Source organism: Phacochoerus africanus, chromosome X (genome assembly GCF_016906955.1).
Source record: "Phacochoerus africanus isolate WHEZ1 chromosome X, ROS_Pafr_v1, whole genome shotgun sequence".
In the NCBI taxonomy this organism is placed as follows: domain Eukaryota; kingdom Metazoa; phylum Chordata; class Mammalia; order Artiodactyla; family Suidae; genus Phacochoerus; species Phacochoerus africanus.
In genome coordinates this window covers 61,660,959-61,684,068 of record NC_062560.1, presented here as the reverse complement: position 1 = coordinate 61,684,068, position 23,110 = coordinate 61,660,959, and the positions used below count along the sequence as shown (strand labels likewise).

At 41.2% G+C, this 23,110-nt stretch overlaps 1 protein-coding gene across 8 annotated transcripts in view; it reads right to left on the bottom strand.

The window, feature by feature from the left end:
- The window catches only part of TAF1 (TATA-box binding protein associated factor 1), an 85,630-nt gene extending 62,814 nt beyond the window's left edge, over positions 1–22,816 (bottom strand). Inside the window, exons 1-19 of one of the 8 annotated variants that reach the window (XM_047765878.1) lie at positions 22,125–22,816; positions 21,026–21,140; positions 20,776–20,892; positions 16,079–16,198; positions 15,167–15,181; positions 14,740–14,981; positions 14,133–14,351; positions 13,522–13,740; positions 12,949–13,156; positions 10,244–10,420; positions 9,597–9,724; positions 9,392–9,499; positions 9,106–9,279; positions 8,488–8,661; positions 7,337–7,441; positions 6,121–6,321; positions 5,826–5,967; positions 5,066–5,196; positions 4,311–4,391 (exon numbers count right to left, since the gene is read on the bottom strand). In XM_047765878.1, the coding sequence (XP_047621834.1) occupies positions 4,311–4,391; positions 5,066–5,196; positions 5,826–5,967; positions 6,121–6,321; positions 7,337–7,441; positions 8,488–8,661; positions 9,106–9,279; positions 9,392–9,499; positions 9,597–9,724; positions 10,244–10,420; positions 12,949–13,156; positions 13,522–13,740; positions 14,133–14,351; positions 14,740–14,981; positions 15,167–15,181; positions 16,079–16,198; positions 20,776–20,892; positions 21,026–21,140; positions 22,125–22,304 (2,856 nt within the window). In that variant the 5' untranslated portion in view covers positions 22,305–22,816. The remainder of the gene's footprint in view (positions 1–4,310; positions 4,392–5,065; positions 5,197–5,825; positions 5,968–6,120; positions 6,322–7,336; positions 7,442–8,487; positions 8,662–9,105; positions 9,280–9,391; positions 9,500–9,596; positions 9,725–10,243; positions 10,421–12,948; positions 13,157–13,521; positions 13,741–14,132; positions 14,352–14,739; positions 14,982–15,166; positions 15,182–16,078; positions 16,199–20,775; positions 20,893–21,025; positions 21,141–22,124) is intronic. The other 7 variants (XM_047765872.1, XM_047765871.1, XM_047765875.1 and 4 more) reach the window with 7 other exon arrangements.
- Between the last annotated feature and the right edge of the window lie 294 nt (positions 22,817–23,110).

The following is a 23,110-nucleotide window of genomic DNA, read 5'->3' as shown; positions in this document are numbered from 1 at the left end:
GGCTCGGATCCCGCGTTGCTGTGGCTCTGGCGTAGGCCGGTGGCTACAGCTCCGATTCAACCCCTAGCCTGGGAACCTCCATATGCCACGGGAGCGGCCCAAGAAATAGCAACAACAACAAAAAAGACAAAAGACAAAAAAAAAAAGAATGTAAAAATGGTGCAACCACTGTGTTAAAAAGTCTGGCAGTTCTTCCAAAAGTAAAACTTAGGAGTTACCATAAAACCCAAAACTTCCACTTCTAGGTATTTACCCAAGGAAAAAACAAAAAGAAACATATGTCCATACAAAGATTTATACATGGATACTCAACAGCAACTTTATTCATAATAGCCAAAAACTGGGAACAACCAAACTGTCCTTTGATGGGTGATTAAACAAACTGTGGTACATCCATACTACGGAATATTATGCAGCAATAAAATGAACAAACTATTAATACACACAACTACTTGGATGAATCTCAACATATTACAGAGTGAAAAAGAAAAGAAAGAATACAAATGGTGCTATGAAAATAGAATATCCACATGCAAAATAATAAAGGTGGATCTTTATTTTAAACCACATACAGAAATTAACTTGAAATGGGACAAAGACCAAAAGGTAAGCACTAAAATTATAAAACCCTTTGGAATTCCCTTATGACACAGCAGGTTATGTATCCAGCATTGTCACTGCAGTGTCCCAGGTTGCTGCTGTGGTGCAGCTTCGATCCCTGGCCTGAGAACTATTTGGGCATGGCCAAAATAAATAAATAAAACTCTTAGAAAAAACAGTCAACAAGCTTTGCAACACTGGATTTAACAATGAATTCTTGAATATGGAACCAAAAGCACATGCAACAAAAGTAAAATTATAGATAAACTGGACCACATCAAAATGTAAAACTTCTTTGCATCAAAGGACACGAGAGCAAAAGGCAACATACAGAATGGAAGAAAATATTTGCATAATATATACATGAAAAAGAGGTCAACATTCAGAATACATAAACAACAACTGCCAAAAAACACATACAACCCAGTGAAAAATGGGCAAAGGGCCTGAACAGACATTTCTCAAAATAAGACCTTATAAATGGCCAACAAGCTCATGAAAAGATACTAATCATTAGGGAAATGCAAATCAAAACCACAATGAGACATCTCCTCACACTGAGATGGCTACTTATAAAGATAACAATAAATAATAAGTGCTGGCAAAAAGTATGGGGTAATTGGAACTATTCTACATCATTGATAGGAATGTAAAACAGTGCAGCTGCTTTTGAAAACAGTATGGAGATACCTCAAAAAACTAAAAATAGAACTACCATGTGATCCAGTTATCCCACTTTTGGGTATATACAAAGAAGAACTGAAAGCAGTGTCTTGAAAAGTTTTTTAGGGGGCCACAACCACACTCATGGCATGCAGAAGTTACTGAGCCAGGGATCAAACCCACGACACAACAGTGATTCAAGCCACAGCAGTGACCCTTAACCACCAAGCCACCAGAGAACTCCATGAAGAGATACTTGCACATCCATGTTCATAGCAGCATTATTCAGCAAAGAGGTGGAAACAATATAACTGTCCATCAATGGATGGATAACCAAAATAACATTCTGTGCTTTATACATATATACATATGCCAGGTCATTACCCAGCTTTAAAAAGGAAGGAAATTCTGACACATGCTGCAACATGAATGAACCATGAGAATATTATGCCAGATGAAACTAATCAGTCACATAAAAATCAACACTGCATGATTCCACTTAGGTGAAGTATCTAGACTAGTAAAAGTCATAAAGACAGAAAGGAGACTAGTGGTTGCCAGGGGCTGGGGGAGGGAGGAATGAGAAATTATTGTTTAATAGGTAATAGAGTTCCAGTTTTACAAGATGAAAAGAGGTTCTAGAGATTGGTTGCACAACAGTGTGAATGTACTTAACGGTACTAACTACTACACACTTACAGGTTAAGATGGTAAATTTTATGTTATGCGTATTTTATCACAATTTTAAAAAAAGAGAAAGCATATATGCAACTGTATGATTCCACTTATCTAAAATTCTAAAAAAAATGCACACTAATCTATAGTGACAGAAAGCAGATCAGTGTTTTCAGGGGACAGGGAGGGCAGAGAAAAGGGAGGAGAGGGGAGAAAGGGATTTCAAAGAGGCACAAAGAAACTTAAGGGTCTGACTGATACACTCAATACCCTGTCACAACAATTTCAATTATAAACAAACATCAAAACAGTATACTTTAAATACATGCTGTGTATTGTATAGCAACCATCTCAATAAAGTTGACTTTTTTTTTGTCTTTTTGCTATTTCTTTGGGCCGCTCCCGCGGCATATGGAGGTTCCCAGGCTAGGGGTCGAATTGGAGCTGTGGCCACTGGCCTACGCCAGAGCCACAGCAACGCGGGATCCGAGCCGCATCTGCAACCTACACCACAGCTCACGGCAACGCCGGATCGTTAACCCACTGAGCAAGGGCAGGGACCGAACCCGCAACCTCATGGTTCCTAGTCGGATTCGTTAACCACTGCGCCACAACGGGAACTCCTGATTTTTTTTTTTTTGCCTTTTTTAGGGCCGCACCCACGGCATATGAAAGCTCCCCGGCTAAGGGCTGAATCCATAGCCACAGCAACACGGGATCCAAGCCACATCTGCAACCTACACCACAGCTCATGGCCAACGCCAGATCCTTAAACCACCGAGCAAGGCCCAGGATAGAACCCTTGTCTTCATGGATACTAGTCGGATTCATTACCACCGAGCCACAACAGGAACTCCAAAGCTGATTTAAAGGGAAAAAAAAAAGATAGTTTCCCAAAGCAACAGAAATAAAAGCAAAAATAAACCAGTGGGACCTAATCAAACTGACCAGCTTTTGCACAGCAAAGGAAACCAAAAAGAAAACAAAAAGACAGCTTACAGAATGGGAGAAAATAGTTTCAAATGATGCAACTGACAAGGGCTTAATCTCTAAAATATACAATTTATACAACTCAACAGCAAAAAAGCCAACAACCCAATGGAAAAATAAGCAGAAAACCTGAATAGGCATTTCTCTAAGGAAGATATACGATGGCCAACAAGCACATGAAAAAATGCTCAACATCCCTGATTATTAGAGAAATGCAAATCAAAACTACCATAAGATACCACCTCACACCAGTCAGAATGGCCATCATTAATAAGTCCACAAATAACAAACGCTGAAGGCGGTGTGGAGAAAAGGGAACTCTCCCGCACTGTTGATGAGAATGCAAGCTGGCACAAACACTATTGAGAACAGTAGGGAGGTACCTTAGAAAACTGTCCACAGAAATACCATATGACCCAGCAATCCCACTCTTCGGCATATATCCGGACAAAACTTTCCTTGAAAATGACACATGCACCCGCATGTTCACTGCAACAATATTCACAATAGTGAAGACATGGAAACAACCTAAATGTCCATCAACAGATGATTGGATTAAGAAAATGTGGTATATGTACACAATGGAATACTACTCAGCCATAAAAAAGAACAAAATAATGCCATTTGCAGCAACAGGGATAGAACCAGAGACACTCATACTGAGTGAAGTAAGTCAGAAAGAGAAAGACAAATACCATATGATATCACTTATATCTGGAGTCTAATATATGGCACAAATGAACCTTTCCACAGAAAAGAAAATCATGGACTTAGAGAATAGACTTGTGGTTGTCAAGAGGGAGGGGGAGGGAGCAGGGTGGATTGGGATCTTAGGGTTAATACATGCAGACTATTGCCTTTGGAATGGATTAACAATGAGATCCTGGAGTTCCCGTCGTGGCGCAGTGGTTAATGAATCCGACTAGGAACCATGAGGTTGCGGGTTCGGTCCCTGCCCTTGCTCAGTGGGTTAACGATCCGGTGTTGCCGTGAGCTGTGGTGTAGGTTGCAGACTCGGCTCGGATCCCGCGTTGCTGTGGCTCTGGCGTAGGCCAGTGGCCACAGCTCCAATTCGACCCCTAGCCTGGGAACCTCCATATGCCACAGGAGCGGCCCAAGAAATAGCAAAAAGCCAAAAAGCCAAAAAAAAAAAAAAAAAAAAACAATGAGATCCTGCTGTGTAGCACTGGGAACTATGTCTAGTCACTTATGATGAAGCATGATAATAGAAAAAAGAATGTATACATGTATGTGTAAGTGGGTTACCATGCTGTACAGTAGGAAAAAAATAATGTATTGGGGAAATAAAAAAAATTTTTAATTAAAAAAATTTAAATTAAAAAAGGATAAATGGAATGTACTAATAAAGATTAAAGCCTTACCTCATCATCAATCTTCATCTGGAAATCTTCCTCGTTTTCCTCTTCTGGAGCAAAAAAGGACTTCTCACCATAGCCAGCATCCTGGAAAAGGACAAATCCATGCAAAAATCAATCAATATATTGGAAAACACAAAGCTCAAGTTTCACTGAATAACAAGTACAGAACATCAAAATATATTTTGCATAGAGAATGGATTCTGTAAAGTCTTAGGTATATCTATCACCATTCTACATCCTTAGGCTGATATATGTGGACAGTTACGGCCCATAAGGTAGGTGAATAAACATGCTTATTAACTCAGTGGGACAGAGTTATGCTATCCCACCACAGCTAGAGCTTTCCTACTTTGACCTGATGAGGATTTTATGCTTCTGTACATCATACATCCAAAACCATCATCATCTCTGCCCACATGGAAGGCTGTGGAAAACAAGTGAGAAGTACTTCCCCTGCTTACATGCCTGTCTACTTATAAAGAAGAGAGATTAAACTCATCTCCCAAATGAAGGAGCAACCATTTTCAAAGAAAAACAATATGCCCTAAGTCCCTCACTAAGCCTTCCCACTGGCATTTAACTACAGTGCAGTTTACCCCACAACTGATGTACACAGAGTACCCCATACAGTTTGAATTTTTAAATAATTGGTAATAATCTAGTAACCATGATTCCTAAGCCAGCGAGAATAGTTTTCATCTTCATCTCTCTGAAAACAACCCATAAGCATAGGTAGTGCCTAAGAGGAAGGTGTTCACCTTCAATCGCTGCTCTGCGGCTATCATGCTGTAATAAGCACAGCACTGCTCTGGAGACACCATGGCTCTGATCTCCTCTTCAGTTGGCAAACGAAAATCTGACTTTAGCACCCACCAGTTTGAGTCCATCCCTAGAAAAGGTAAGAAAAAATGAGACTGTTCTGAATTCCCAAGGTCCTTTCACTGATAGCAACAGGGACAGCAAACCAAGACTGAATCAGGCAATGTCCTAGAAAGTATCAGGCCCAGCCATACTGCTAGGTTTTCTACATCTAAGACATCCAACAATCACACTGAATTTCCTGACAAGCAGAATTAAATAGCAATCAGAGCCTCCATAATTAAAAGATTTGATACCTCCTTTTGATGTCTCTCTCTCCCTCTCTCCAAATATATATATTTTTTTCTTTTTTTTTTTTTTTAAGGGCCACAGCCATGGTATATGAAGTTCCCAGGCTAGGGGTCGAACTGGAATTACAGCTGCCAGCCACGGCCACAGCCACAACCACGCCAGATCTAGGCTGTGTCTGCAACCTACACCACAGCTCACGGCGATGCCAGGTCCTTAACCCAATGAATGGGGCCAGGGATTGAACCCATGTCCTCATGGATACTAGAGTCAGGTTTGATACTGCTGAGCCACAATGGGAACTCCTATTTATTTCTTTTTATTAACTGTATGCTTATCATTTAACTGGAAGCCCTAATTCTTTTCCTGGAAAGAGGCAGAGAGGAATGATTATCAGTCACAACCGATGACCTGTGCGCTTGAAGTCAGCACAGAGCTTTAGCCTCTTCCGGATGCTGCTTTCTGAATGGGAAGGAAAGGCTTTTTTTATATCTTCCATTCGAATACGCCGTGGCCGATCTTTACTCTTCCAGAACAGGCGGTAAATAAAAACCTGCCCAACAAACAAAAAATTTTTTTATTTGGTAAAGTAAGGATAAAAGTCCTCATCAGGGCCCCCTCCCCTGATAAGTCCCAATGTGCCCCCAAATCCACATATCCTTTTATGTACATCTAGACATTAGCCTTCTTACCCTCTCATTCTTACCTGGAGAAAGTCTCGAATATGTGTATTGGCTCTTTTGGAGTTGGGCCCAGGAACTTCAAACAAGGGGCACTGCTGGCCAACCACAAAAATATCCACTAATTCCCGAATATAGTAACCTTGTCTAGTGCGAATGATAAGGAAGTCAGTTTCTGGCATCTTATGAAGATAAATTGGAGCACGAAAAAGGTTGTTCTCAAATGCCTAACAAAAATAAAAACACAAAAGTTATATACAGTGAAGTGCAGGACAGTTAGTAAACTCCTAAGAACGGAAAATCAAGCTTGTTTGTTCTCCATCCCCACTATGCCACCTAAGATCTATCAAGTAATATAAATAAGGTACAATAGGGAATATCAAATGGAATTAGACAGATTATTTTTTACTCAGTGGCTACCTTTAAGAGCAACAGGGAAATCACAGGATTTTGATTCAGATGACACTGGACCTGCCATACACCAATGATATCACATTAAGTTATCTATGAACTCAGTTTTCCTCATCTACAAAATGGAAATACTTAAAAATGCCTATACTTCACAGAAATGCTACGAAGATTACATATGAAAATCACTTTATAAACTAATAGGTACTATACCACTGCCCTGGGCCCCAGCATAGGCCCTGATATATTTGAGATCAAAACATTTATTAAGTAAATAGAAAAAATAAAACAACAAAAACAACTAATGAATTAAGAAAGTGTGCTAGGAAGAATAAACATGCAAGACAGAAACATTTGAGCTTGTTTAGGCAGCAACCAGATGGGGATCAACCGTCACAAGAATCTGTGATTCTAAGAAGAGTTCGCAAAAAAAAATTCAGAAAAGTAGAAAGAGGGAAGATCTTCAATACATACATGTACTGTACTTCAATACATATGGATCTTCACTACATAAACATTCATAAATTAACCGTAGTAAGTTATTAATCCCAGATTGACTTCCCAATGCCACCCAGATGTTTCTGGACTTCTTACCAGTACGTATTTTCAAAAAACTATTTCAAATTTAAACTTACTGAATAACATAATTAGGAATAAGTTTTAATAAAAAATGTAAAAAAATTTTTTGGATTGTAATCATTTTTATATCATTCTTTCCCACATTAGATCTATAAACAGTATCTCTATCAACTAGAATTGGTTCCTTTTGGACTGACTAGCTCCTCCTCTGTCAATTTCCTTAGGAAAGAGTTATAACAGGAAAGAATTCCTCACCTGCAGTAATTGGCCAGGATGGAGTGAGCCTAGGAAAGGAGATGTATGGCAGTAAACAGTTTCTCCATATTTACAATCTGGGGCTCCGGGATCTTTTCCAGGTTTCTAATAAGGAATGCAGCAGACCCAGTTACTATCACAGAATATAATCAATAAGCTTATACAACATGGTCCATGAGCACAGCATTCTATTTCTTTTTTTTTTTTTTTTTTTTTTTGCTATTTCTTGGGCCGCTCCCGCGGCATATGGAGGTTCCCAGGCTAGGGGTCTAATTGGAGCTGCAGCCACCGGCCTACGCCAGAGCCACAGCGACGCTGGATCCGAGCCACGTCTGCAACCTACACCACAGCTCACAGCAACGCCAGATCGTTAACCCACTGAGCAAGGGCAGGGACCGAAGCCGCAACCTCATGGTTCCTAGTCGGATTCGTTAACCATTGCGCCACGACGGGAACTCCACAGCATTCTATTTCTAACTGCAAAAAAAGATAAAATAGGCGTTCCTGTTGTGGCTTGGCAGAAACCAAGCTCACTAGTATCCAAGAGGACGCAGATTTGATCCTTGGCCTCGCTTAGTGGGTTAGAGATCCGGTGTTGCCATGAGCTGTGGTGTAGTTTGCAGACATGGCTCAGATCCTGCATCAGTATGGCTGTAGTGTGGCCAGCAGCTACAGCTCCAATTTGACCCCTAGCCTGGGAACCTCCATATGCTGCAGGTGCGGCCCTAAAAAGACCAAAAAATAAAAGTAAAAATAAAAAAATAAATTTATAATATAAAAAAGGCAAGTTCCCATGTGGTACAGTGGGTTAAGGATCTGGCATTGCTGCAACTGTGGCATTGGTTCAATCCTTAGCCCGGGAACTTCCACATACCACAAGTACAACCAAGGGGAAAAAAAAGACAAAATACAAGTTCACAGATGATTACTGGATATATGGCTAACTATAGATATATCAAGAACAAAGATTTTCTGGAGTTGAATTCCCTTGTAGTACAGTGGGTTAAGGATCAGGTGCCGTCACTGCAACAGCTTGGGTTGCTGCTATGGTGTGGGTTCAATACCGGCCTAGGAACCTTTACATGCCACAAGTGTGGCCAAAAAGAGAGAGAGGAGAGAGAAAACACAAGATTTTCTAAGCAGAGACTCACCCGCTTATAGTAGTTTTTTATCTTGGTTGCCATGCCAACCTGCATCATTAATGGTCCATTTTCCTCACTATATTCCGCAAGAATAAGATCTCCATCTTTGCCTGTAAGATCCTGAGGTGTGCGCATAAAAAACATCTCTCCACCACCTGAAGCTTGCCTCTCTTGTTCTCTCATCTGCCAAAAACAAAGAGAATACAATACAGCTACCAAAAGGAAAATAATTACACACAGTGATGTTCACTGCAACATCAAAAACTTTTACTTGCCTTTTTTTTTTCCAATTTCATTGCAAAAATTTAGGAACATGAAGTCGAAACTATGAACACTTATTATCCCACCACCACCTAATTATAACTTTATTTTTGCCACATTTGTTTTACCTATAACTATTTCTCTATAGATTTTGCTGAACCATTTTTGAAAGTTGCAGTTATCATGACACTTCACCAGTTTCACATGTATCTCCTAAGAATAAGAACATTCCCCTAAATAATGGCAATAACATTCTATCACTTCTAAGAAACAATATTCCCAAGTATCTAATATTCCAGTCCATTCCCATTTTTATATTCCAATGTCTTTTACAGCTGTTTTTTTCTAACCAGGATTCAATCATACCTTAGCCTTCTTTTTGATGTGCTTTAGCAAGGGCTGGACTGAATGGGGACCTGGCTGAGATAGTGCCCCAAAAGAGTACTTCTTTAGAGGTGGGCGATGGAACTGCCGGAGTTTGATGGGCCCCATGTGGGTAGGAAAGAAAGGCTGACGTAATTCCACAGCAGGAATTGAGTGCTAAGAAATACAAGGATTCAAATTAGACTCTACCCTAAGCAAGACTTACCCATACCCTCCATCAGAATGAAGTAGTGGTTCCCATCCACCACACAAAAATTGCTACTTTTACCTGGATAATATTTCCTCCAAAGGTGCCTCGAAGACCTTGTTGCTTAGGGTAGTAATATTCATCATTCGAGAGGTTCCATGGATCTTTCACTTCTGGCTGAGACATGTTCTAATGAAAAGTCATCAAATAAACCTTAGTCAGACTATCCTTCTCCATTTCTGTTCTTTGTTCTTCTAAACACCAAATCCCTATTCCCTTCACAGACCTGCTGTGGTTCCTCCTTGATGACTCCTGTTTTCCCCAAGAGAATTCGACTCTTCTTCAGAGATGACTCCTTCTTACTCTCCTTGGAGGGGGAGTTAGAAGTAGCCTCTTCCTTCTCATCCGGAATTTCTGAGGAGGAAATAAAAGTCACCCTGGAGTTGTTATCCCTGAAGATTCACCTTTCCTATTGACACCTTAGCAATTCCTAACCAGATTTCTCATCCTTCCCCAGACCACTCGTACTCCATGATTAACTCCAACCAACTGAACACCCCGAACACCTCTAAGGTAATACTTTCCCAAATTCCTATGCAATGAGTTTTCCCTAAACAACACGCAAATACTAGAAACCGAAAGCTGTATCCTTACTGTCTCAAACTGCTATCAACATGCTTCTAGTCTTGAGGTTCCTTTGTGGCCCAGTGAGTTACGGATCTGGCATTGTCTCTGCAGTGGCTCAGGTCGCTGCTGCAGTGCAAGTTCAATCCCTGGCCTGGCAACTTCCACATGCTGTGGGTGTGACCAAAAAGGAAAAAAAAAAATGCTAGTCTTGACCTTCCCAACCCTTCTGATTTCCTCCTGCCTGCTGAAAGCAGCAGCAAACTGTCAGTTATGAAGGAGAAACACCAGCCCCAGTTAGTACCATACCCAAAATGAGGTTCTCATCATTGGGATCAAGTGTTAAAACAGGAGGCTCCAACAGCCGGGGCATGGCCTGAGCATCCCAAATGATGTTGTCCTCCCAGCGTCCATATACCAGCTCCTCATTGTCAATGGGAAAAATGGAGTACCAAGGCTTGTCATCATCCAGAGTTGCTGCAAAACCTAGTCAAAACACAAGGAAACACTCAGTAACAAACAAAACATTCATGCCTTCAACCATGATTCTAGCAGAGGAAAAAGGAGCAAAATGTTAGTAGTTACTCATATGGCTGCTTTAAAGGAACCTAATGGATACAATGTGTTTCTCACTTTTAAAAAAATCTGTCAGCAGGGAGTACCCATTGTGGCTCAGTGGAAAGCCACCCAACTAGCAGCCCTGAGGATGTGGGTTCGATCCCTGGTCTTGCTCACTGGATTAACAATCCAGGGTTGCCCTGAGCTGCAGTGTAGGTCGCAGACTCATCTCAGGACCCACATTGCTGTGGCTGTGGTGTAGACCCACAGCTGTAGCTCCAATTCGACCCCTACGCCGGAAACTTCCATATGCCTTACCTACAGACCTAAAAAAGCAAAAAAAAAAAAAAAGTTGCGGCCAAAAATGTTCATTGCAATATTTTTTGCAATAGTCAAAACTTCGCCAAATGTTTAATAAGGAACTGATTAAGGAGTTCCCGTCACGGCGCAGTGGTTAATGAATCCGACTAGGAACCATGAGGTTGCGGGTTCGGTCCCTGCCCTTGCTCAGTGGGTTAACGATCCGGCATTGCCATGAGCTGTGGTGTAGGTTGCAGATGCGGCTCGGATCCCGCGTTGCTGTGGCTCTGACATAGGCCAGTGGCTACAGCTTCGATTAGACCCCTAGCCTGGGAACTTCCATATGCCGCGGGAGCAGCCCAAAGAAATAGCAAAAACACACACACACACACACACACACACACACAAGGAACTGATTAAATAAATTGTGGTGATAAATGATATGGTAAAATACACTAACAATAAATGTAGTCATACATATACTTAATAATTATTGGCAATATATGAAAAATACCTACGTAAAACTACTTTGTAACCAAAAAAGTGTTAGTGGAAGAACGGAAGGAAGAAGGAAAAAAATTATTTCTTAGATTTAAAAAGACAGGTGTTCCTTGGTGGCCTAGTGGTTAAGGACTCAGCTTTGTCACTCTTGTGGCTTGGATTCAATCCCTAGCCTGAGAACTGACACATGCCAAGGGCATGGCCAAAAAAATAAAAAACAAGACCATTTTCGATTTTCCTTTGAATTATAAAAGTAATGCAGATTAACTCAAGAAAATGTGGAAAATATAGAAAAGGTATAAAGAAGAAAACTGAAGCTGTTTGTGACCTTACAAACCAGAAAGAACCACTGTGAACTCCATGGTATATTTCCTTACAGTAAACTTTCTGTTTATAGTGTGCTTTTTTCTTTACACAAACGGAGTATCAAATATGCCACTTCATATCTGGTTTTTTTCCCATTTAAAATGAGTGCCCCTTGGAGTTCCCGTTGTGGCTCAGCGGAAACAATCCGACTAGGAACCACAAAGTTGCGGGTTCGATCCCCAGCCTCGCTCAGTGGGTCAAGAATCTGGCATTGCCTTGAGCTGTGGTGTAGGTTGCAGAATCTGCCATTGCTATGGCTGTGGAGTAGGCTGGTGGCTACAGCTCTGATTAGACCCCTAGCCTGGGAACCTCCACATGCTGCAAGTGCAGCCCTAAAAAGACAAGACAAAAAATAAAATAAAAATTAAAATTAAAATGCATTCCCCATGTCATTAAACACTTTTTATAATGGGAGAAAAAATTATGTATACAATGTATGTGTAACTGGGTCCCAATGCTGTACAGTGGGGAAAAAAAAGTGTGTTGGAGGAAATAACAATAAAAAATAAATTTAAAAAAAAAGATTCTGCTTGAATTGAAATAAAAACATTTTTTATGAAGAACTTTAAATGACAATAGTATGTTCAGTGAAACGCACAACATAAAACACTGTATCTATAGGAATGAGCTCAGCTACATACATACAAAACAGAAAACGGAATGCAAAACACCAAAAAACTAAGAGCTGATGGTCTCTAGATAGCAAGATTACCAGTGATTTTTTTTTTTTTTTGCTTTTTAGGGCCGAATCCACAGCATATGGAGGCTCCTGGGCTAGGGGTCAAATTGGAGCTGTAGCCACTGGCGTACACCACAGACATGCAACATGGGATCCGAGCTGTGTCCTCATGGATGCTAGTCAGATTCGTTTCCTCTGAGCCACAGTGGGAACTCCACCAGTGATTTTTCTGACACTGTACTGTATTTTCAAAGTTTTTTACATTAAGTATAGCATACCTTTTGCGTGTGTGCAAGTGTATTTAAGGAAGGAAAAAGCAAATTCTAGAATGATAAAGGACCTTTGGAAACAAAAGAGATTCTAAACATAAAAGCACTGTTACAGTTCAGAAAGATCTTTAACTTCAAAGTAGTTATCACATTTATCTAATGAGAAATCAGAGTCCACCCTAGCTTATTAATAGTGTAAAAAAATTATTATGGACTAGAATTAGGGCTCATATCCAAAACATTTCAGTGTCCCTCAGTAGCAGAAAAGATCGCAGCTAAGCCCATTTAAGATGACTGAGATGAAGGACAATGTGCTGGATACAGCAGGTACAGAAGCACACCTTGCTGAACATTGTAAGCCATGGCATTCCTAGTCATGCTAGAAGGAAGCCAGCCTGCCAGGCTTGCACGCTGAGGTTTTGTCCCTTTGTGTTTGACATCCTCCCCATCCCAGATGATATCATCCTCCCAGTGCAGCTGTGTCACCATCAGGAAGTTTTCATCAGCCAGGAGATCAGTGCCACTGCTTTCCTCAAGTTTCCTGAAGTCCTACACAAGTAGGGGAGGAACAACAAATCCCTGAATGGTCACTGGTCAAAGTTCCCACTCCAAATCCCACAAGAGATACATCAGATACATCAAATATGGTCCCAGACTTGAGGGAAGAATCTGACGATGAAGGAATACCTGCCTCCTCCCACTTCTAGACTGGCACAGCACTCATTTCACAAACAGAGTAACTACAATGGGGCTGAGTTGCCAGGGTGATCTACCATACCAAACCAAAGGCTTAGACAACTCAATCTTCCACCAAAGAAACCCTATACAATACCACCCCCTCAATTGAAAAGTAAAGTAAAACTAACAGGGCTCTGGGCACACTGATTCTTTTCTTACATACCAGTGTTGCTTACCTCTATCATTCTACATTTTGTCACAGGTTCATGTTCCATCTTCCTCAGTTTGAACCCATAGTCAAACCCACTGCCATCTTCAGGAACACCCAGCATATCATACCACAGTCGGGCAGGCCCATAACGCCACTCAGCCACTCTCGGTTTGGTGTCTGTCACTTTATCTATATCTCCAGTTGATTGGGAAAACTTGGACTCCACAGGAGCCATCATTGTGATCTGTAACAGAACAATAGAAGGGGAGGGGGACATTCTGATCCCAGATGCCCCAAGGCTATAAGGAATTAACAGGCAGGAGGGGAACTTAGAGAAGCCAAAAGGATGATTCTTGAGCAGGACTGGAGTTAGAATGTAGACAATGGAGGTGTATGATGGCACACTCTGCCTGTCATTCAACTTTCCTATTCACCAGTGTATCACCATCTGCCTGAACCCAATACTTTTCTATTACAACAGAGAAGGGACAACCACTGGGACTGAAATCATGATTTCTTAATGATCATCAGCACAGGATGCTGCCTGCCAAAATGTTATTTTTTATTAGACATAAGCTAGGGAGAACTCATTTGTTCCCTTCACAGGTCTTAATTCCAGGTCTCTACTTTGCCTACTTCATCATCAGAGAGACACTGCTCTGGAGGTGGTGGTGGAGCGTAGTCATAGTTCCACAAAGACTTCTGGTTGACTTCTGATTCTACGGAGCACTCCACCTCCTGGATCTGCTCTTCCTGTATTAGCTCACGGTGCTTCTTCTTCCTCTTTCTCCGAGCACTCCGCCAAACAGATGGGACATTCTTCCCTGGTCCGAAAAGACGTAGGAAGCGTAATACCTAAAACACAAAACATGTTACTATGTCAGAGACTCAATGCCAGATAGGAAAACTAGCTCTGGGTGTGGAAACTCCCTTAAAGAGTCCACTCAACTGTGAGGGAGGGATCAAGAAATGCTGAACTCGGATTTGTAACATCTACCAAAAAAGCAAAGTATTCCTTAATAATTTGGACTGGTTCTTTTAAGACAGCAAGGACAATGTCTAATAAGAACTATCCAAATCACATGTATTATCAAGGCATAAAACTTAAAAAAGACCTGATATAACATCACTGAATAAGGAAATCTTTAGGAAACCTCCATTCTATAGTCAACATCTTAACAACACAGCTAGGTATTAGGAGGGCAGTGATTTGCAATGTGGGCAATTCTCCAAAGAAAGTTACCTTCCCAGGACGAAATTCTGGGAAAAGTTCTGTGACACTCGGCAACAGCTTGGTGGCATCATGCTGCATAATCCCAGCCAATGGTAGGGTCAGCTTCCCATCCTCAGATTCTGCCCGTGTTGCTTCCTGAGGTCCCATCTCAGATTCTGAGTCAGAGGAACTACTGAAGTCCACTTTCTCTGAGGCCAAAGAGGAAGGGGCAATGATGGAGGGCAAGATGATGCCTTCTCCATCCTCAGACACTGCAACAAGGAAGAGAAACCCCTTTGGCATGTAACTGTGAGCATATTTCCTCAAATTCAGTCAATACCCACTCTAGGCTATATGCGTGGCTCAATGGCAGGGGATACAGTTCCAAGCACCCAGATTACCAGTATGCAACCCCAAACTCATTCCAACTCATTATCTCCCCCCATCCCAAACTCACCTTGTACCTGGTACCCTGGGGTTGTGATGAGAGAAAACAAACACTATTACTACATTTACTACTTTCTGTAAGTATATTAGGTTAAAGAAATGTGACAAATAAAAAATTACATTACACTTTGATACCAGTCAGGCCTTATCATGTCTGATTCAGGGAACCATAAACTGGAGAGTTTTTTAAGCCTATAGGATAACAATGAAATTACTTAGCATAAAGTAAGATCTATGCCACGAAATTACCAAATGCTACTTAGCCTGCAGACTAAGAAGGAAATGGCTTAAAACTCTAACAGGAGGCATTTAGGTTGACGAAAGCCGCAAAACACAGGAGATCAAAGACACTGTTCTTCCCCAATCTTGTGGCCTAGAACACAAGGGGTTACTTACTACTTCTGCAGACATCGGAATAGGTGGGATATCACTAAAGACCCTGCCTCTGATCTCTGAATCTGACAGCTGGCTCTAAATGATTTATACACATTCTAGATGCCTTCTCGTTTTAATCATTTCATTTAAAGACTGTCATCTGAACAGAGAGCTTCCAAATATCAGTATGCAGACATCAGTTGCATCAGAAATTACTTGAAGAATTCTTGGAAATTCCTGAGCTCTACCCCAGATCTTCTGAATCAGATTCTCCAGGGCTCAGAGTCTTTTTTTAAAGATTCTGATGGGCTGCCAGATTTAAAAGCCACACTGACCTAAACTACTTTTTCTTGAACACATGTTAAAATACTGTTGCCAAATTTTTTAGAAGTAAAATTTCCCTTTAACACTAAAATTTGAAAATTAGAACTAGAACCTGTATCCTTTCCTAGCAGCTTAATTTTAATAGCCCCCTATATTCATGCCAAAGACCTGGACTTAAGAATGGAACTTGCTCCTTAGACAGAAGTAGACAGTCTCTACTTACCACCAGTAATAGCATCCTGGTCCTTATCTTTCTTCATGGGTCCTGGGGGTGGAGGTGGAGGAGGCATCAACTTGCAATCAATGTCTTCACAATCAGCATCATAGTCATCCTCATCATAATCTAATAAAATCAAAAAAGAGATCTCCTCAATATCCAGAACATCACACAACAGCCCTAAGCTCCCTTGTCACTCAAGAATTTAAAGTACCACGGGAAGAATTATGTGGCTCCCTTACAAACACATAGGAGATGCAGCTTCTGCCTCTAGAAAGAGATGACATGATATACAATGACCCTCTGTGGATTTTGTTAAATAAACATCCATCCAACAAATATTAAGCACCTCATATGTGTCAGACCTGGTCTTAGGTTTTGTATATGTACCAGTGAAAAAAATGTGTACAAAGTCCCCGCTATCCCACGGCTCCTACTAGAGATGATTTACCACACTCCCTCCTCCCTCCCTATTGAGGCACACAATTTCCTACAGAAACAAATGACTTGCTTGGTTTGCCTTGCTTTGAAGAGGTTTATATATGTGCTTGTTTCTTAACATGGAACTTTTTTTTAGTAATATTGGCAGCTGTGAACTAAACTTTCTCCTAAAATGTTACAGAATCTTTTGAAACAAAATGATAATAAATAAACGCATAAATTAAAAAAAAGAGATGACACCATATTGCCAAATTGGAATTTTGGAAGCTCCCAAGAACTGTTTAAAACCTTTACTCCTTCTCCTGGTCAAACCTGTTTGTCTTTTCACCTTGCTCAATCTCGTAACTGAATTAAACATTCTTGTCAGTTTAAGACTGAACTTTCTTCTCATCTCCCAAGTCTTTGACACATTGTTTTCTGTCTACCTTCTGCATCCTAGTATTCTTTTCACAACCCTTTAACATCTGGCATTACTCAGTACTTAGTCCTAACACTCTTTTATTCCTCTATATACTCTCCATTCCCTTCCTCAAGAATCACCTTTATCCAGAAGAAACTCAAATCTGTATGTCTTGCCCTGACTTATCAGCCCCTCTACAATTGCCCTGCATGTTCTACTGCCTAAAGAGCCTTTCCATCCCAATATTCAAGTGCACTTCATATCAAACTAAAATATCCTTCATCTCTCTTAAATTCCCTTTTGTTACTATCAATACCACCTCCATCTTCACTTCCCCACCTTATGACTTAGCCTCCTGTCTCTTTCATCAACCTCTTACCTTTAACATGCCTTTACTAATCAATCAAGTAGTCATTACAGAAACTTCCATTTCCTTAGTTCCCATTATGTGCCAGATGTTTTAGCCATTTTATCTATAATCCTCCCAATAATGCCGCAAAATTAGCAATTATTCTTAAATACAGAGGTTAAGTGACTTACTCAGGGCCATGCGGTTTTAAGTGACAAAGTCAGAATTCGAGCCTGGTTTAACAACAAAGCCTATACTCTTTCCAACACACTTCCTTATACACCAAGTCCCACCAATGTTTTATCAGCAGCTCTCAAGTTTGACCCTGCCTATCACTTTCTACAATTGTCACTCTACTCCAGACATTGATAACTTTACATCTAGCCCATAAGAACAGTCTCCAAGTTAGCCTGCCCTTTTACCTTTTTTCTAATCAAGACTCCAAAGCAACAAGTACCACTTTTCATTTGTATTTAGGAAAGAAAAGCAACTAAAACTTACGGAGCATCTACCATGACACTGTTCAACATAGGTGCTTTCATACCATGTGATGATAAACTTAAATTTCCACCAAAGTCCTATTAATGAGGTAGATATTAATACATTTATTGCAGACAAGAAAACTGAGGATTAGTACAAATGAGAAATCCAAGCCTCCGAGACTAGGCAACTTTCACAGGGTCAGACTAAATATGGAGTTGGGATTTGAACCTATGACATTCTGACTCCAAAGTCCATCTTTTCCTTACACCACCTTGTCTCTTACTCAACAATCTATATTGGTTTACAATTCTCTAGGACATAAAATCCCAAGTAATACACACATAAAGGTGCTGTCAAATTGCTCTATGGCTGGTCCTTGCTATCTGGCAGTATATTCTCCACTCCTTTCAAAAAAACCTGCTGGCCAATTCCCCCCACACTACTTGCATATTTATAACTCTAAATCTTTACACGAGACATCTTTCCAAACCAAAATACCCTGCTACTTCCTCTCCATCAAACTCTATCTTTCCAAATTTTGCTCAAAACTCACCTCCATGAAGCCTCTTTTTATTTCTTTTTTTTGTCTTTCTGTCTTTTCAGGGCCGCACCTGCAGCATATGGAGATTCCCAGGCTAGGGGTCTAATTGGAGTTACAGCTTCCAGCCTACACCAGAGCCACAGCAACGCCAGATCTGAGCAGCGTCTGCGACCTACACCACAGCTCATGGCAACACCGGATCCTTAACCGACTGAGCAAGGCCAGGGATCAAACCCACAACCTCATGGTTCCTTAGTCGGATTCGTTGCTGCTGTGCCACAACAGGAACTCCCCTGAAGCCTTTTCTAATGACCTCCACCCACTTCCAATTATTCCAAAGAAAACCCTTATAAATCAAGCCATGTGAAGGGGCCAATGCCAGGGAAGAAGGACGCTAAGGGCATAGATAAAAATAAGGTCATACCCTTAGAGGACAAGAGAACTTGGAAATGAGCATCCCAGAGTACTGAGACTCTATCAAATATAGCATCCTCCTTTTCCAGGAGGTCAGCTCATACAACTCAACTAAGAAACCCACACCTATCCTCTTCCTTACCATCCCTAGCCAAGACAACAAATCCAAACCTGAAAATTACAATATCCCTTGAAAGTGTGAGCTGCTACCACCTCCCCCTCAACCTGTCAGGGTGCTAAAACTAATAGTTACCCTACCTGACTTGGCTAGTCTGGCAGTCCCTCAAAACTAAATATAACACTCTACACAGAAATATGAGCTAGCAGATGGTTTATGTCTTGTTATGAATAATTATGTTTTTCATTCATTTATCTCACCTTCCCCAAACAATAACAATACCTCTGAAGATAATGCCTGTATCTTTGATTTTTCTAAGTTACTTCTTGTATGTGATGCAGTTAATCCTCTTTATATAAGAAGCACCCAAATCCATTAACTGGCTCTGAAGAAACTAAGTTCAGGTATTTATCAAGGTTTTATCTACATTTCTCAGCAGTGTGAAATCTAATTCAAAGAGGTGAACAATGAATAAACAATGAACAACTTCATACAAAAATCCCAAGCAGTGAAAGGCAGTATAGGGCAGTGGAAAGAATGAACCATGACCAGCAGATCTAAGTTCCAGACCAAAGAACTGAGCTCCTCAAAATCAGAAAATGCACTATACTAGAAAATCTTCTACACTATCTATCACCGTTTATTGTACATAACAGGTCCTCATTCAATGCTTAATAAATTGAAATGGTGAATTAGTCAAGATCTGCCACCAACTTTTGATAAAACCCCACATTTTCCACTCCTTGGCGTCTATCCAGAGAAAACCATGACTCAAAAAGATACATGTACTCCAATGTTCATTGCAGCACTATATACAATAGCCAAGACATGGAAACAACCTAATGTCCATCAGTGGAGGAGTGGATAAAGAAAATGTGGTACATATACACAGTGGAACATTACTCAGCCATGAAAAGGAAATAATGGCATTTGCAGCAACATGCATAGACCTAGAAATTATCACGCTACGTGAAGTCAGTCAGTGAGACAACAACATCAAATGCTATCACTTACATGTGGAATCTAAAAAAAGGTCACAATGAACTTTGCAGAACAGATACTGACTCAAAGACTTTGAAAAACTTAGTTTCCAAATGAGACAGGTTGGGGAGTAGGGGGATGCACTGAGGGTTTGGGATGGAAATGCTATAAAATTTGGTTGTGATGATTGTTTACAACTATAAATGTAATAAAATTCATTGAGTAATTAAAAAAACTCAAAAAACCCCACATTTTATTACAGCTCTCTGAAGCTAGAGTTTTCCATATCTATGATGAAGTTAAAAATAAATAATCACTAAGACTCCTTCCAGCTCTGTCATTCTGATTCTATAATGTAGCACCTAACACCAGGGAGGAAAACCTATGTTGTGAGCAATCACTAAGTTCATTGTGTCAGCAGATAGGAAGTGAGTTATTAACAGAAGTTGAACCAATAAATACATATGCTAGTTTAGATATTACATTGTATACTTAATCCTTTTGAGGGGAGGGCATGACCACGGCATGCCAAAGTTCCTGGGCCAGGGATGGAAGCCATGCCACAGCACTGGCCAGAGCCACTGCCGTGACAACACTGGATCCTTAAGCTACTGCGCAAGGGAGTTCCTACTTAATCCTTCTTGAAACACCAATTCCATGTAGGCAAAGACTGAGTTTAAAAACCATCTAAAACTGTACTGTAAACTCCATAGATACTTAAATAACAAATGATAAGGAGGAAAGCATTATCATTCCTATTTGGCATTCACCAAAAATTTGAGACTAACCAGTATGAAGAATAAAAGCCTGAGTACAGCAACACTGCCCCAGAACACAAAAGAAGCTAGCAGCTACTTGAAACTGAGCTGACAAAGGGAGAGAAGCAAAGAACAATGACAAAAAGCTTGTATAGAAACTGGACCACACAGCAAGAAAATGTACTGTAACATTCTTATTGATGATATCAAAGAATCACCTGAGTGGCACAGGGGCTGCAAGCTCCCCATTGTCTGTTGATATCTTCGGCTTTCATCTTCTGCTACCTCATTGATGTCTGAATAGTCCACAGCATCTTCTGTACTCCTGATCCATCCTATAAAGTAAGGAGGAGGAAGATCTAAACAAAAAGCAAATAACTCTCACTCAGATAATTCCCGCTGAAAAGTACACGTACAGTAAGTGGCTAGCCTCCTCCCCCATCTTACTCCGCAAAACCCAGACTTCACCTTCATCATTTACCAGGGCACCATCAGTCCCAGTCAATTCTTCATTTGCTGTGAGTTCAGTGATCAGGCTGCCCAGACCCAAAGCCCCCAAGCCTGCCAAGTGCTTCTTACACTCCTGAAAAAGGGACAGCGCTAGAATCAAAGACAATAACTAAATGTTTCCCACACCACAAGGCATATTTCTCAGCTCCAAAAGTGATAAATCCATATATAAAATGACTCAGTGATGTGCTAAGGGAGCACCACATTTGAGAACTGTAAAGTACATCTTCCACTGAACTCAATATTGATCAGATCTTTATTATCATGTCCAATTTCACCATCATCCTTTAAAGTAATGTAAGAAAAAGATTATTCAAGGAACCACTACCAAGACTAAATGAATGTAACAGCAGTTCTCTGAATAAAGGCTAAGGAAACTGAGGTCATTTCGAAGAGAAAGCAAAGGCAGGAACTTTATTGCTATCTTTCATTTGTATTGCAGGGAAGGAGGAATATTGTTGGTCAATATTTTCTCCTTGAAATAATGAACTTAAATGAGTACAGGTGGGTGTCAGCTGGCCACAGGAAACTATTTCAGGACCCTCAACGAACAGTGGGAAAACCATGTAAGAAGTGCCCTGGAACCAGAAGGGGTCTGCCCTGGATGGTTAAGAACTGGGGCCTGAACCACATGATTTGTTGCAGATCAGTCCTCTTGCTCTAGAGCCACGTCTAGTCAGTGAGGTCACAAAGGCAGACAGTTTCAAGAAATAGCCAAGGCTCTTAAGCAATGGTTTGAAAGCAATCACTAGGTTAAGCTGCTATTTTTCCTATTCCCTGGTCAAGAAGAATTAGCTTGGAAGCCACCCATAACAGCGTCGCTGACGTACCAGGTCTTGCCTACCGTTCTCCTCTCTGGCCCCAACCCTCGTCCAGAACCGAGCCCCCTAGTTCTGGGTTACAGCACAACCCACTAGCAGGGCAGCCGCTTCTCTGGTTTTCTCGCACGTTGAGCGCGCCCTCTAGTCTCCTGTCCCGAGCACCCTCAACTCCTCTCACTTCACGTATTCCCTAGCCGATCCACCCTCCAGCCCTATTCCCTCTCCCACCCCCTCACATCGTCCAACACGCTTTCCCCCTCCAGCTGCCCGGCTCCATTGATGTTGCCGAAAAGGAAACCGGTTAAAGAAAATGGGCCGCCTCCAGCGGAATCTTCATCGCTGTCTGTGTCTGACATGATGGCGGCGTCGGTGCCGGCAGCTGCTACAGGCAACGGCAAATCCCAGCTTCGTCCCATAGACCGGAAATAAAAATGAGTCGCCCAGAAGTGACTCGCAGAGTTCCTACACCTTACCAGCCCCCACCGGAAGCGGAATAAAGGAAAAAAAGAACCGGAAAGACCGCCCGTCCTACGAGAAAGGAGAATTGGTGTCACTACTTTACTAGCGGATTTGGATTGGACTATCCGCGCTGGATTCGTGAAAAGCGGTTGGTCAAAGAAAATACTTGGTCTCGCCCCTATCCACTTTTCTGCGTAGGCTCCGTCTCTGCGCACTGAGGGAGCGACGGCTATTTCTCCAATCAGAAGGAGTCACCTGGGTCACATGGTCTGCGTCCCGGTAACTACACGTCACTACGGCACAGGAAATGGAAGTAAGGGTTGGGTCCTTTTCATCTCTGCTATCAGTTGCTTTACTGCTTCGTCACTGTGCCAAAGGTACCTTTGCAGGTTGGTTGTTTTGAATTGACATACACCCCCTTTTTTTCGGGGTGCTAAAGTAAAAGGTGAATAAAATAGCCGACCCTTCACCTAGATTCAGTTTAAACACTGCCAGTTTTTGTTTCCCCGAACCTTTTGAAAGTCTTCACCCCAAAAATACTTTTTTCTACATAGCCACAATACTATTAGCACATCTTAAGAACTTAACATTAATTCAATATCGTTTAACATACAGCCCATGTTTAAATTTATTCAGTTGTCTTAATTGGAGCATTTTACATTTCAGTCCGGGATCCATTCAGGGTTCAGCCTCTTTCTCTGTGTTGCATGATACTACATTTTGGGAAGAATTCATCTAATTTTTTCTTTAAAGCGATTCAAGT